The following is a 16,395-nucleotide window of genomic DNA, read 5'->3' as shown; positions in this document are numbered from 1 at the left end:
TATACTAGAGCACTGAATCCCAAAGAACTCCTCTCCAAGAAAAGGCAAACAACAACACCGGATTCCACATCCCAAAAAATTGGAACCAATAAATGTTGGAACTGCAAACTCTGCAATAATGCAATTTTAGGTCATACCTTACATCATCCTGGACGGGCGTGAAAATTAAATTGCGGAGCAGTACCAACTGCAACTCAGAACACATTGTTTATACTATTAAATGCCCATGTGAGCTTTTGTACTTGGGAAAAACGGAGAGAAAGATGACAATTCGGCTTACAGAACACAAAAGCCGAATCCACACCTGAAACTCAACTTCCAGTCTGGCACTTCACTGGGAAGAATGCCATACAATAGCACAATTAAAATATCAGATCATAGAACAAGTGCCTACATTTGCTGGTACTGACAATTCTAAGAATCTCCTACAGAGAGACGTCTTCTGGATTAAAACATTGCAAACCATGATCCCATTGGGTCTCAATGACAAATTAGAAATGTTATGCTTCCTTTAATAACTTGATCCATCTAGGGAACCCACTTCGGGATTCCTATTCAGCGCACCAAAACACTACTTGACTATTACATCCTTTTCACTTACACAACGGATACACCCACATTGAGGAAGAAATTCCATTGATTACATCTCTATGGAAATGTGTGTGTTAATGTTCAATGCTTTAATGCAAGAATGCTCGTAAAATCTGACATGATCTATATTTCCAAAATGGTTTCAGTATAGGAATGATATTGTGATGTAGTTTCCAAACACTAAATTTGGATGCATTGTGATAATTATGTAATTCCACTAAACACAGACTACTTCTGGGATCTACTTTTCACTCACATTTGGATTGCGAGCACTTTCAAACGTACGGTATCACTAGGTTACATTGAGTCTCTTTCCACCTAAATTAGGGGATATATTCGGCTAATAATGAATATGCTACTTACCAGTATGCATCTGTTCTTGGCATGTAGGGCTGCTAACATTCATATCTTAGCATTAGATCGCCGCCTAGTGTTGGGTCCGGATGATCGCACATTGTTGTCCTGGAAGAGTCTTCGAAGTATCCTGAGATAGGTGGCTCCTCCCCTGGACTACAGTGCGCATGGGCATCGGCTCCATCCCCAGATTGTTTTTCGCCATTGTGGCAGAAGATGGAGTGAAAAGTGTAAAGGATGTCCATGCTAATGACTGAATACAATAGTATATCTGCAGCTGCAACAGCCACCGGGGAGGAGGGTGGGCGATATGAATGTTAGCAGCCCTACATGCCAAGAACAGATGCATACTGGTAAGTAGCATATTCAGTTCGAGGCATGTGGGCTGCTAAATTCATATCTTAGCATAGAATACATAGCAGTCCCTCCATTAGCGGCGGTTGCCCGTGCCAGCTGCAGAAACCTGAAAGAGTGTTTTGAGAACAGCCTGTCCTACAGCAGCTTGCTGCTTGGAATGCACATCAACACAGTAGTGTTTTGTAAAGGTATGTGGTGTAACCCACGTGGCTGCTCTGCAAATGTCCTCTAAAGGAATGTTCCCTAGGAAAGCCATGGATGCCCCCAATTTGCGTGTGGAGTGCGCCCTTGGGGGTATCGTTAGAGTGCGCTTGGCCTTTTGATAACATATTTGGATGCACTTAACGATCCACCTGGCTATTCCTGCTTTGGAAATAGGGTTGCCTTTGTGTTGTGGTGCGAAGGCAACAAAAAGTTGTTTTGTCTTCCTAAAGGGTTGTGTCCTGTCTATGTAGTACATCAACGCCCTCCGTACATCTAAGGTATGTAGCATTCTTTCCGCCACTGTTTGTGGGTTTTGGAAGAATGCCGGCAAGTCAATAGTTTGGTTGAGATGAAACTGTGACACCACCTTCGGAAGGAATTTGGGGTTAGTGCGTAGCACTACCCTATTTGGATGAATCTGAATGAAGGGCTCCTGGATTGTGAGCGCTTGTAGCTCACTAACACGCCTCAGTGACGTAATAGCTATTAGGAAAGCTACTTTCCACGTTAGGAACTGGAGTTCACACGAGTGCAGTGGCTCAAAAGGTGGTCCCATCAGTCTGGTGAGGACCACATTGAGGTTCCACACCGGAGCTGGTGGTGTTCTTGGGGGAATGACTCGTTTCAGACCTTCAAGGAAAGCTTTAATGGCAGGCACTCTGAAGACAGAGAGATGCTGCCTGTTCTGAAGATAAGCCGCTATGGCGGATAGATGTATCCGAATGGAAGTGTACGCTAGATTGCACTTGTAAAGATGCAACAGATAGCAAATGATGTCAGGGATAGATGCATCTAGCGGGTTGATGTCATTGGCTGTACAGTAAATGACAAAACGCTTCCATTTCGCAGCATAGCATGCTCTGGTAGTTGGCTTCCTGGCCTCCTCGATGATGTCCATGCATTCTGTAGGTAGGTTAAGGTATCCAAACTCTAGGACTTCAGGAGCCAGATCGCCAGGTTGAGCTGTTGCGGATCTGGATGCTGAATTTCTCCATGGTTCTGCGTCAAAAGTCTGGGCGTGAGGCGCAGTCTTTGATGCGGCACCACCAAGAGTTCGAGGAACATGGTGTACCATGCTTGGCGCGCCCACGTTGGAGCAACTAGGATGAGAGTCATCGCGTGCTGCCTTAGCTTTCTTGCCACCAGCGGTATCAGAGGGGCTGGCGGAAAAGCGTACGCAAATTTGTCTGACCAGTTCATCCATATCGCATTCCCCTGCGACTGTGGGTGAGGGAACCTGGCGGCAAAGTGTTGGCATTTTGCGTTTTCTTTTGTGGCAAACAGGTCTATCTCCGGATGACCCCACTGCTGGAAGTACGGGTGGAGGTGAAGTGCTCAGAATCGTCCTCTGATTCGAGTTCTCGACCTGAAGTTACCCCTGCCGTAGAAGAATCGGACCGCTTTGGCGTCGATTTCGTAGAAAAGGCCTTCGGAGCCTCTTTCGGCGGCAGAAGGAAGAGAAGCTTACTCTTAGGCTTTGCCGGAGTGTTCTTTGGCGTCTGAGGCGACGGCAACGGAGCCGACGTAGCAGCGGCCTTGTCCCTGATTCTTTGCAGCGAAGCGGCGATGGGGGACGCTTCACTCACAGTGGCTTTTGGCGCCGCCGAGGACGTCTTGACCGTCCCCTCGGACCCGACGTCATGGTGGCCTTTTTGAGTTTTGGACGCCGATGCAGTCGGCGCCGACCCAGAGTCCTTGGATCGATGCGCAGATGTGCCAGCCGTCGATCCGCGTGCTTGCGCCGCCTCCGACTCCACTATGCGACCGACGGACGGAGTCCCAGTCGGAACCGGAGCCGTGCCGCTGGCCTTGGCGTGCTTAGACGGTGCCGCAGCGGTTGATCCGTGCCGACCACCCTTCTTAGAGGATCCCGCCTCTGGCGCCGATTTTGACCCTGTGGAGTCGACCGACTTTTTCGACTTCTGCTGACCGGAGGTCGACGGAGCCGATGCGGCGGCGGGTGTAGTAGTTTTCTGTGGGCCGGCCGCCATTTTAGGGTTGCTCGAGTCCATAAGTTTCGTTTTCGGGTCGGCCATTTTAGGCGTAGTCGATACCGTTGGTTTTGGTTTCGATCCGGCCTGCCCAGCAAGTATGTCCGTGGCCGGGCCTGAAGGCGGGGCCGTGGCTTGCGGTACGAGGTCTTGGGTAAGGCCTACAGGCGATCCCGTGACCCGATCGTGATCTTCGAAACCTTCGGGGCATAGCTCGTCCCCTGAGCTATCTGCCGCGGCCCCATAAATCTCTTCGACGTCCCCTACCTCGTCGACGTATTCAAGGCCTTGACCCACGACTTCGTCGTCGTCTACCGGATCCGCCTCGACCTCCGTTTCGGGTGGGGATATTTGGAGATGATGACCCTGTTCATCTTCATCTTGGTCGCCGAATATGTTTTCTGGATCCGGGGCCGCTTGTTTGGCCTCCAGGCGCACCGCGCGCCGAAGCTTGAGAGTCTTTTTAGACCTGAATTGTGCGCAAGCCTTGCACTTGCCGTCGTCATGGTCCGGTGAAAGGCATTTGTTACAGACCGGGTGCAGGTCTATATGTGGGTACTTAGACCCACAGAGCGGACAGTATTTAAACGGACTCCGCTCCATGCTGGAAAGTTGTGGTCGTGTCGCGATGAGAAGGCCTCGATGTCCGAAGAGTGAAAAAACTCCGCTGAATCCGACTCCAAGAGTCGGAAGAACACGAGACCGTACGCAAACAATACCGACGCTATGAATACAAGGCCTTTTGGCCTTAAAAAGTTAGTTTTACTCGGTTCCGACAGAGAGAAGTCGAGACCGCATCCGAACCCAATGGCGGAAAAAAACAATCTGGGGATGGAGCCGATGCCCATGCGCACTGTAGTCCAGGGGAGGAGCCACCTATCTCAGGATACTTCGAAGACTCTTCCAGGACAACAATGTGCGATCATCCGGACCCAACACTAGGCGGCGATCTAATGCTAAGATATGAATTTAGCAGCCCACATGCCTCGAACACATAGATAGAACTCTTTAAGAGGAGATTGAAGTGTTAACAACATCAAGTCCCTGTCCACCCAAAGTTCGTGGTCTACTTAAATATAGGTAGAACTCTTATTGTATTACTTGCGGCGCTCGTGAACACTTTTTGCAGATCTGAATAAAGTTTTGAAATGAACAGAAGTCCGTCGTCATTGTCGGCTAATTGCGGATGACTTCATTACGTGAGGAAGTATTTTGGTAGGAGCATTTTTCAAGATTGCGCACACACGGCGGAAGTCTGAGTTAGCAAGGATTGAGAGGATTTCAGGACCGATTTACCGAGGTGAGTGGAATCTTGCACGACGTGCCCCAGGATGGGATTTCTATATACTGATTTAAGAGTTAATCTAAGGTTCCACTTTTGCTTCCAGGGTATCCCTAACTGGTGCCTGTTCGGCGAGGTAAACCAAATAGCGTGGCAACGTGTCATAGCCGCATCTCGGCAGGTGAGAATTAGACGTTATTTTAAACCCCCCGTGTGTAACTAACTCTGAGGGTTTTTATATTCCCTGATATCAGATTCTTCTTCTTGCGCAGAAACCGCAAAAGTGCTTGATTGCCCCTTCATTTGTGGGAGAAACTGTTGATACTGATAGTACTCCTCAAGCTCACGAGGTCAGTACATCACATAACATTCTTGCCCAACTAAGCATTAGATTAGCTGTATGTTAGGATGGAATGATTACAGTTTCTGCATTATTTTCGATTCTTACAGATTCCTAGATTGATTCTATTCTTTCGAGTATTCATTTGGTTGTATTTAATAACTCAGCACTCCGCTTCATTGAATTTCACAGACATTTATTGCAAAGGTACGTGAGATTAGGTTTTATTGCGGAAAGTCACAATCAATTTAGGCTCTGTTGGCTATTACATTTCTATTTTGAAACTTCCACAGCCTGTGGCAGTACCTCGTCATAAAAACTGAGCAAGTGTTTAAGTTGTGTGCACATTCACTTCTCACACCTTGGTGTAGGGAGCACGTACCAAGAATCTTCAGGTTTGTTACTAACATATTAGACCTACCCCTCGTATGCATCTCTTGAATATGTTTCCTTTTTCTTTTTCTTCTCTACAGAAAACCCCTGACGAAGGGACGCAGGTCCCGAAATGCATTGGGTTACAAAACAATTGTATTTGAAATATTTGTATGTTGATAATTGACTTATTTTGTTGGTGTGAGAAAGTGGCTCTATATATACTGGACTAGAATGAAGTACAGTGTGCAGAGAGTCCACCAACACCAGAGGTATAACAGAGGTTAAAGTCAGAACTGACCTTACTCTCCAAAGTGGTAGCTTGGTCGAGCATTAAGGCAGTACCAGAGGACAGTGTAAAGCATTTGTTCTACACACTCAGTCAGCAAAAGGTTTCACACACTCAAGGACTGAACTCCAGGCCAATTGTTTTTATATCCACAGATATAGTTGTTTTATTTTTAGAACAAACACTCTCATGTAAATACTTTGCAAGGGAGCAATAAGTTTGTGCACACAATGATTACAGTATTGGTAGTAAGCAACACAATCCTAAAACACACTCTAGCATTGAGCTCAATGGGTTTTCTACATAGAAGTACAGTTGATTACTTTATGGATTACTTTGGTAGTTCCAGGACTAGATCTGAGATTCAGTCCTGGGTCTAAGCTGAAACCAGATTAGCCAAAACGTTTTAGTCACTGTAGTGAATTTTCATGAATATAAAGCTGTTTTAAAAGTTCACACTTAAAAACGTTTCAATGTAATTGTGACAATGTTATTCAATGGGAGAAAATTCAGTATGCAGGTAAAGTATGATCGCGTTTCTTTTGTAACCCAGCACTGGTCTCCTAGGGCCAGCACTGGGGGCTTAACTCAAAACAGGTAGGTAATTGCGTTTCAGTATTTCGTATGATTTTTAAAGAATATTTCCAGTTTTCAAAAGTAGACAGAAGAAATTTCATAGAAAAGCAGCCAATGGGTTCCTATGGGGAAAATACAGATTACTAGTAAACCCGCTAGGAATTACTTTTGCGGTTCAGTACTGGGCTGAAAAGGTACAGTACTGGCTTCAACCCTGGTCACAGGTAAGTACTTCAGAATTCGGACTTTGGCTGATTTTAGGTGAATATTTCCAGTTTTCAAAACTTCACACTTGAAAATTTTCGAGTCAAAAGGAGTCAATGTTATCCAATGGCAGGTAAGTGAATTACCGGTTTCCAGGTGAGTACTTGGTTGGTGAAGTTAAGGTTCTGAGTATAGACTCAGAGGTCCCCCAGGGTCAGGTAAGTACAGTTAGTTCAATCCTAGCGGCACAGGGGCGACCGGGTGCCGAGGTAGGTAGGTCCAATGATATCCAATAAGGGAAAGGGGGCCTTCGGTTGGTGGCTGCTGGCTAGCAGGCCACGCGGCTCCGGGAGCTTGGCTCCTGGTCACTTGCTCAGGGCAAGGGGGTGGGAAGTAGGATAGGACAAAGGGGTCACAGCGGCTGGGTGCAGGATGCTTTTGAGCCGTCGGGCGGTCAATGTTATCCAATGAGGATCTTGAAAAGGGAACAAAGGCTGCAGGCTCGGGGACGGAGACTCTCCAGGGGCGACCAGCACTTCGAGAGGTAAGTTGGGATCTTGGAGCACAGGTAGGTACCCCAAAGGGAGGCACAGGGGGCTGTAGGGCGCCGGGTGCAGGGGTGTCTTTGGGTATCAGAAAAGCTTACCCTCGGCTGGTCGCGGTTGGGGTGGTCCTCGGTTCTGACTCTGCAGGAGTCGGCTGGTTCGTCGAGGATGGTCTTTAGGCACTGGACTTCGGGTACCAGTCGCCAGGGGGACGTCCTCGTGGTCTTGGTTCGGGTTGGCCCGGCCCGGGCTCGGCTGGTGCAGAGTGGGCTGGTCCGGAGCATACTGGTGGGCACCAGGTGGGTTGTTGCAGCAGAGCCTCTGCTGATGGGAGTCCCAATGGTCAAGAGGGTAAAGGCAGGTCCTCTGGGTATCCCAAGGTTGCTGTCCGCGGGGGTCGCCAGGTTTAGGCAGGAGCAGGTTCCAGGATCAACAGGCCGGTAGGGCTGGGGCCAAGTCAGTTTTTGTTGTCCTGTTGTTGGCAGCTGCACGACGGGTCTTCTTCTTCTTGATCTTCTTTCTTCTTTTGATATCGGGATCTGAGGAAGGAAGGTTCAGGGAGCCCCTACATACTTAATTTAGGGGTGTTACAGGTAGGGCAAAGGCAGGGACCAATGGGTCCCTGCCCTGGGGTGAGTACACCCCGTAGCCTCCTCCTCTCCTTTGGGAGGGGGCAGGAGCCTAGCTGGGATTGGGCAGGGCTCCCCATCAACAAGGTGGCCGGAGCCCGGGGTCGTGCTTCACCTCGCCTCCTCCACCTGAGGGGTGGAGTTGGCAAAGGTTGGCACACCCCCCTTCCTGACCTAGTTTTTCCGCCAGTCTTCCCGCCAGAGTGGGGGCAGAACTGGTCGGGCCAGTTGCTGGGTACAGCAAATGGCCTGGAGAAGCTCTCAGAGGCGGCATGCCTTTGAAGCTTCCCCCTGTCCATCCTGGGGGAGGAGACATAGCACCTCGCCCAGGATGTGCATTGTTGCAGGCCCAGGAGAGCGGGGGGGCTCTCCACCCAGGGGTCCAGCAACATGTCTGCTGTGTGGCAGCCTCTGCAGGCACTCAGCCCAGACTTAGATTGTAGGTTCGGGTTTTGGGGGGCATCTCTAAGATGCCCTCTGGTGCATTTTACATTAAATCCTACACTGGCATCAGTGCGGGTTTAATGTGCTGAGAAGTTTGGTACCAAACTTGTCAGTCTACAGTGTAGGCATTATGGTGCTGTGGAGTTCGTAATGACAACCTCCCAGCACCATATTCTCTTAATGGCATCACTGCACTTAGTGCCCAGGAAAGGCCCTGGGTACGGTAGGGGCACAGGGCTCATGCACCTGTGCCCTCATCTCTGGCATAGGGCACCCAGCTAGAGGGGTGACTGAAGTATGCCAGGGCAGTGGGTTCTGTGGGCATGGCACAGAGGGATGTGTGGCATGTCGACTCTTGTTTTAGTTCTGTACTTAGGGACTCAGCCTGCAAAGGCAGTGTGTGGGTGCCAGGGTACAGGGCCCCTGCGGGTGGTACAATAAGTGATGCGGCCCTCAGGGGTCTTCCCAGGTCACCATGCCCTGGGTAACTAGGGTACCATTTACTAGGGGCTGACAGGTGGCCAGAGATGCCAATTGGGTCTTTTGTTTCAGCATAGTTTTAGGGAAGGAACACAGGCCCTGGGTACCTGGTTGGCAGGAACCCAGGGCACACTCAGTCAAAGCACATCAGCAGTTCAGAAAAAAGTGGGGGCATACCAATGCAAGAAAGATGACACTTTCTCACAGTTGGTTTTTGTATAACTAATCAGATGCCATGATTAGAGAATTTTGAAAAAAATTGATTACCTTTGTGACATTTTTTCATTAAACCTTAGTTGATCGTACATACTATAATAGCGTTGGAGCGTGTTAGAGTCCTAGTCACCACCATAGGGCTAGGCCACTAAAATTATATGCACAGAAAAAAAGGCATGCTGGATGCGAGTCTTCCAGGAAATCTCCGAATAGATCGGCTCACCACTGACCCCGACAAACATAAATGCACTTGTACGGTTAAGGTAGGGAAGTGCTTAAGAGTACTCACCAATTTACTGCCCTTTACATCACGTATGGTGTAACAACAAGTCATAGTGCAAATGAGGGGAGTCTCTACCCCAACTACTATGAGGTAAACTAAAGATCTATTATAATGGAATGACAATACAGACCTGTATTTCTCATTATTGTCCCCTATGGTGCGATCCAAGGATATTTTGGTCTCACTATGCGCCTACCTGGTTACTTATGACGTTTGAACATCACACAGTAAATTATGAAATATAGGTGGAGGGACAGGTGTGAGAATGGAGCAAGCACCCCCATCGGGAGGTGGAAAAATAAACAGGAGGTGAGTGGTAGTGATTGGAGAGCTTGTTATACATGAAGACCTGCAAATGCAGAACCTGGTGGACTAATAGGCGGACATCGGCTGAGCTAAAATACCTTGGATGCATAGGAGTACAAAATGATCTTGAAACATAAAAAGAGCACTGAAGATGCTATGTTGTAATGATTACATATGAGATCCTTGATTGAGTTTGTTGTATATTGGTAAATGAATAACCGCTTTTAGCCTTGAAATAAAATAAACAGAAAAACATTCACAGCACATGAGTGTTAGACACACAAACGTTGAATTTTCTATTAATGCGGCAAGTTTCCAGTGCCTTGTACTCACCCTCTCGCCTTCTGGTGGTGCACGGATGAGATAAATCCCTTTGCGGTTTATTGAGGTGGCTAAAGATAAAGAAGACAACTCGACTGAGCCATGGCTTTCTTTCACTGTCTTCAACCACTGTAGGTGGCGGGCAGAATCTTCCTATGGAAAAAAACATTTAAAAAAATAAAATCTATCCATTTCATACAAATACATTGTTTACATTGCAGTAAGGCATGCTAAATATATGATGGTGTTAGGCAAACAATCAATGGATATGGTTATGACACACCTGAGATGTAACAGTGTACATTAATGCAGAGGCATTGCAGGTCATCAGACACTTGCTGCTGAGAGATGCCCAAGCAGGGGAGAAGTGCACATTTACATGGCACAAAGATCTTGCACTCAAATGAATTATTCTTCTGTGCTTAAATTTCCATTTATGAAAAGTATACTCTACTCTAAAATATTTCATGAGCTGACAAAGGATGGGTAAATATTTTTCCTGACCATTGTCTCAACAAGTTCATTAAATGTGACTGCACCAAGTAAACTAGAATGTTCAAGTAAGAAAACGAATTTTTGCTTCCTAGAGGACTAGCTACATTTGTTCTTTGTAACAATTTCCTTATGCAATCTGCCACTGCTTGAATGTTTGGAGAGCAGAGGGTGAAGAAATGAATGATACTAAATACACTACTCTGATATTCATTGCATCTATGCTAACCCTGGGCAAAGCACTACGCTACGCTACGCTCGCCTAGTTTGCGAAGTTTGCGCAACTTCGCGAACTGCACGTAGCACAGTGCAAACATGCATAGCGTAGTGCAGCGGTCATTTTTTGCTTGCTCGCGGTCCTCAACGTCAAGTTGGCAACCAGGAGCAACCAAAATGACATCCTCGCGAGACTTTTTCCTTGTTCATGATCAGCAACATAAAGTTGCCGATCGCAAGCACAGAAAATAAACCTCCAGGCGAGATTCTCAACCCGTGGAGGTCAGGTTTCTCATTGCGAGTGGTCGCACATGCTCGCGACTGCTCGCGATGAGAAACTACCAGTCGACGTTGAGAAAGCTGCAGCTTGAGTAAAAATCTACTCGAGCGGCAGAAAAGTACAGCTCGCACTGTGCAAGATGCCGTTTTCAATGATTGCACAGTGCCGGATGCTTGTCCGCACTCTGCAATAATTGAAAACGACATCTTGCACAGTGCGAACATGCTACTACACAGTTCGCTTAGTGCTACGCGTAGCTCGCGTAGTGTACTTTGTGTAGCTATGCGTAGCGCTACTTCGCGACTTACGCCCACCTTTAATCTATGCACAACAGGACTGCAGAACTTACCAGTTTCTTTGGAAGCTTTTCATCATTCTCTAGGGCTTTCCAGAGTTTACTCAGGCACTGCATGAGCTCCTGCAGACCAGACTCTGACTTCAGCTCATATAGCAGAGGAGAATAACCCAACACAGCATCGTGGAAGCAGGCCACGCGATCCACATCCATGTCGTTCTCACCAGCAGAAATGGAGGCCAGGTCTACAAACACTTTGAGCTCATTGATGTCTAAAGTTTGTGAAAAAACAATAATGAGAGCACAATTGGTTTCAAACTTTTGAGTGGGTTACAGAAAAGCATCTTATGGCTTAAGAAGAACTTGGAAATGTTCTTACTGCCCTACTAATAAGGATATCACAATGTAGGCTACATATCTCACTAATTGTGCCACATATACGAGCTACTCAATACTTGATTATCAAAGACTATAACTAGCAAATTTAATCAAAGGCACTGACCGAGCCAATTTGTTGCTCTTTGATATAATCCTCCAGAAAATCAAGTAGGCATGAGTGGTATAGAGTAAAGCATGGAGATAAAGAAGCAGGAGAGGTACAATCATCTGCAGGATAATACATGTGAAACATGTAGGACATTAGTCAAGAACCATCAAATCTACTGCTCCTGAGCAGTCTGATCTTAAAAAAACAGTTAACAGGTGGCATCTATCTATCTTCTAAATATCATCTATCTATCATCTATCTATCTATCTATCTATCCATCTATCTATCTATCCATCTATCTATCTATCCATCTATCTATCTATCCATCTATCTATCTATCCATCTATCTATCCATCTATCTATCCATCTATCTATCCATCCATCTATCTATCCATCTATCTATCCATCTATCTATCTATCCATCTATCTATCCACCTATCGTGTAGATGTGAGGAGTGCAATATGCTATTTATTACCATTGTTGAGTGTAGGGAGGGGCCATTACTAATGAGAGGCAAAGCCGAGAGGGTCATTATGGTTGAAAATAAAAAGTATTTTACATTCAGGTCATTCTCATAAATTGTTTATGCTATAATACAGTGTTTACCAAACTGTGGGCTGCAAGACGATTTTTAGTATGTCGTGAAACTCCATGTATAGGTATAAGTAATATTTAATATGATTAGCCCTGTTCACACACATGTGAAAAGGTGCTGAACTATGTCCCTAAGTGCAGTTTTAAAACAAACCTGTGGTATCCTCAGTCCAAGCAAGACTCCGGGTAAACCTTCTAGTATTTGTTGCTGCTGTTCTTTTACTCTACAAAGCCATTTCCACAGACAATGTGTTCACTATTGATTCTAGGTAAATAACTCACTCTCCCATGCTTCTAGTAAAATGAATCGGACCATGTGTAATTTAATTAGGTGCTCATGTGAAGCAGTGGCGGCCGATACATACTTATAGTGGTGGTGGGGGGGGGGCGGATTATGCGGGAGGGGGGCACGGAGAGAGAAAATAAAAACATTTAATAAAACTTACCTCATGCTGCTTCTGCCGCCTCGCCCCTCGGAGAACCTCTACTTTCTTGTCCCAGCACACACTGGGACAGCAGCAGACTCCCTATCCAATCCTGGCACTGCTCTCATGCTGCATGAGAACAGCGTGGGGATTGGCCTGAATGTGCTGGTTTGATGATCTGCTCAGGTCAAGGAGTCTGCTGTTTCTCCAACCTGGCTGTACAATACAGCCAGGTTGGAGAAACCTAACTGGGCATGTTTGTTTGGCCTGCCTAAAACACCCGACCAAAGAGACATGCACAGTTAGTTGTGTACATCACCCCACCCCCTCACATTGTTCAGCCCCACCCCACCCATGCCGGCTCAGCCAGTAGCCATAAAAATAAAACAATATCGTTTTTTTTGGGGCAGCTGGCTGAGGCAGTGGGGCGATACCATTGCAGAGGAGCCACCCCTGATATGAAGTGCTCCAACGCCACTGGACCGCGTTCACGTTATGTAAATATATATGGATTCCAAAATGCACCGCCCTGCCTTGTTTTAACACAAAAATGGATATGATGCCTTACCCCATACACTGCTGCAAAAGGGGTTTCTCAAATTTGTTAAAAATCACTTGTATGAGCACCAAGAATTTTCAGAAGCCCTGAATGCCACAGGCTAACACCCTGCTCTGAAAAGTGTTCTACCTCCAGATGCCAGTTCAACACCTGCCATGTTGATCGACAGATCAAGATCGTTGCCACAGTTTAATATCGAAGACCATGGTCAAGGTCATGACGTTTACAAACAATTGCTTTATCACATTGTGAGAAAGTGCCCTCTTTCTGCATGGTTGCCGCCACTTTTTGCTGATGTGCTTTGACTGAGTGTGCCCTGGGCTCCTGCTAATCAGGTACCGAGGGACTATGTTCTTTCCCTAAAACTGCATTGAAGCCTAAACCCAATTAACATCTCTGGCCACAGTTCAGCCCCTGGAAAATGGTATCACAGGTACCCAGGGCAATGTGACCAGAAAATGCCTCTAAGGGCTGCAGCACTTATTGTGCCACCCTTAGAGGTCATGTACCTTCACATTCACACACTGCCTTTGCAGGCTGCGTGTTTTGGTGCAGAACAAAGTGAAGAGTCGACATGGCACACATCCCTGTGTGCCATGCCTACAACCCACTGCCCTGGAATAGATCAGTCACTCCTCTAGCTGGGTGCACTGTACCAGTGGTGAGGGTACATGTGCATAATCCCTGTACCCCTACAGTGTCTAAGTACATTCTTAGACATTGTAAGTGCAGTACTGCCATTAAGAGTATATGGTGCTGGAAGTTGGTCATTACGAACTCCACAACACCATAAAACATTAAACCCACACTGATGTCAGTGTGGGATTTAATGAAAAATTCACACAAAGTGCATCTTAGAGATGCCCCATGAAAACTAACCAGACATGTTTCTGGACCCCTGGGTCGAGAGCCTGCTGCTATTGAGTGCCTAAAACAATGCACATCCTGGGACGAGGTGCCAAGCCTCTGCCCCAGGATGGGCAGGGTCGACAAAGGGGAAGCTTCAAAGGCTTGCCGCCTTTGTGAGCTTCCCCAGGCCACTTGCTGCTTTCAGCAACATGTCCCCAACTTTGGGTGGGAGAACCGGCGGGAAAAACAAGTGAGGAAGAGAGGTGTGCCCACCTCTGTCAACTCCACCCCTCAGGTGGGGGAGGCGAGGTGATGCACAACTCTCAATCCCTGCCATCCTGGAGATGGGGGGACTCAGCCACTGATGGAAAGGGTTATGCCTCCCTCCCACTGGAGGGTGGCACAATAGGGGGTGTACCCAAACCAGAGCAGGGACCCATTGGTCCCAACCCTTTACCTACTAGTAACGACCCTAAATCTAGTATTTAGGGCACCCTGAACCTTGCTTCCTCAGATCAGAACCAACTACAAGAAAAGAAGAAGGACCGAACAGTCATGCTGAAGCTAACAAGAGGAAGACATCCACTGACTTGGCCCCAGCCCTACCGGCCTGTCTCCACCTCGAACCTGCTCTGGCGAAATCCCGGTGTGTCCTGCAGCCAGCAACCTCAAAAACCCTAGAGGTCCTGCCTGCTTTCAACCACAAAGACTGTCTCCCATGAACTCTGGATTTGTTCATTTGCAACCTCTGGCTCCGGCCGGACACCGTAAATCTGCACCACTCTGCACCTGCCATCCACGGCCCAAGCTCGAGTGGGCAAACACCACAAGGAGGTCCCCCTGGCGATCCTAACCCGAGATCAGGTGACCCCTGACCTGCCTCAAGCCAATGCCTGCCGCCTAAATCCGTACGGTCCCCCCAACCTCGACCAGGAGCTGGTAAGAAGATCCAACCTTAAAAGGCATCTGACTACCCACGGACGGACTTGGGTGTATAAACCGACAGTGCCTAACCAACCCCCAACTTACCTCTTGAAGTGGTGGTCGCACCCGAAAGGCCATCGTACCCAAGCCTGCAGTGCCTTTGCAAACCGGCGGTTCCCCACTGCAAACAATAGGGCGTCCGACGTTGAAACAGCACCCTGCACCCGGCCGCTCTAATGCCGCTGAGGGTGCACCTTTGGTGCTACTTTGTTTCCCTATTTGCCCTGACCTAAAGTCTAGAAGCTTTGCTACCACAACCAAGTGGCCTGCTCGTCAGCAGGCACCAACCGGAGGCCCCCTATCCCCCATTGGATAACATTGGGCCTCAGCACTCTGCACCCGGCTGCCCTAGTGCAGCTGAGGGTGTAACAAGAGTGCATACTTGACCCTGGGGGACCCCTGAGTCTACCCCTAGAACCTCAACTCCTACTACCAAATACTTACCTTAAAACCGATAACACTATTTTCCTCCATAGGATAAAATTTACTGTTTTTCTTGCAAAAGTTTTTAAGTGTGGAGTTGAAAACCTGAAGAAATTCTTTAAAATTGTACTATTTAACAAAAACGATTTTACTTACCTGTTTGCAGGAAATGTCTCAGAGTAGTATCCAGGTATACTAGTCTGAGTAAGAAAAGTAATATAAAAAGTAACTTACCTGGTATTTTACTGAAAAGCCCATACAAGTCGAATGTACTGTATACTGAAAAGCCCGTTCAAGTCTATGTACTGTATTTACAAAAAAGCATTGAATTTCTCTGAACAATACTTTAAGTCAAAGCAAAGTGCATATACAATTACCAATTCAAACTGTATTACAGCTGTATATTTACTGCTAAGTATTTATCACTTACCTGTGCCAGGCTTGCTTGTTTCCAGGAAATAAAATAAAGAATATTTTTATACAAAAACAATTGGCCTGAAGTTCAGTATTTGAGTGTGTGAATTCATTTGTTGTTTGAGTGTGTACAACAAATGCTTAACACTGTCCTCTGATACTGCCTAACTGCTCGACCACACTACCCCAAATAGAGAGTACGGTTCTATCTACATTTACCTTTGCCTACCTTTTGGGTTCCACTAGACTCTGTGCACACTATACCTCACTTTGGTATAGTATATACAGAGCCAACTCCCTACAAACATTAATAAAATCACCCCCCACCACCTACATTAAAGCTAGGTGGCTCGTGAAAGTTTGTCACTCAAAAAAGTGGGACATGGTTCTAAAACATTTGAGAAGCACTACCATTGCACTTCATGTGTTTAAAAAAATATATAGGTATTTAACCAAAAAAAGAGAGTGCATAGGTTTATATTTGTGCAATAAGAAAATTACATTGAAAATGCCTCATGACTGTGAGGAGAGTTGTTTCCATGCATAATGTATTTGCAACATGCAGTTTGCGAGGCAGTAATGTTTTTCTCAT

General features: G+C 46.8%; 1 protein-coding gene across 2 annotated transcripts in view; it reads right to left on the bottom strand.

Annotated features, from left to right (window-relative positions):
• RNF213 (ring finger protein 213) overlaps positions 1-16,395 on the bottom strand; it is a 2,973,532-nt gene that overhangs the window by 1,425,206 nt on the left and 1,531,931 nt on the right. For both annotated transcript variants that reach the window (XM_078654076.1, XM_078654077.1), the window contains exons 21-22: positions 11,122-11,339; positions 9,797-9,937 (exon numbers count right to left, since the gene is read on the bottom strand). In XM_078654076.1, coding sequence (XP_078510202.1) covers positions 9,797-9,937; positions 11,122-11,339 — 359 coding nt within the window. The remainder of the gene's footprint in view (positions 1-9,796; positions 9,938-11,121; positions 11,340-16,395) is intronic.

Source organism: Lissotriton helveticus, chromosome 7 (assembly GCF_964261635.1).
Source record: "Lissotriton helveticus chromosome 7, aLisHel1.1, whole genome shotgun sequence".
NCBI lineage: Eukaryota > Metazoa > Chordata > Amphibia > Caudata > Salamandridae > Lissotriton > Lissotriton helveticus.
Note: the sequence above shows the minus strand (reverse complement) of the source record. Positions and strands in the feature narration are given on the sequence as shown.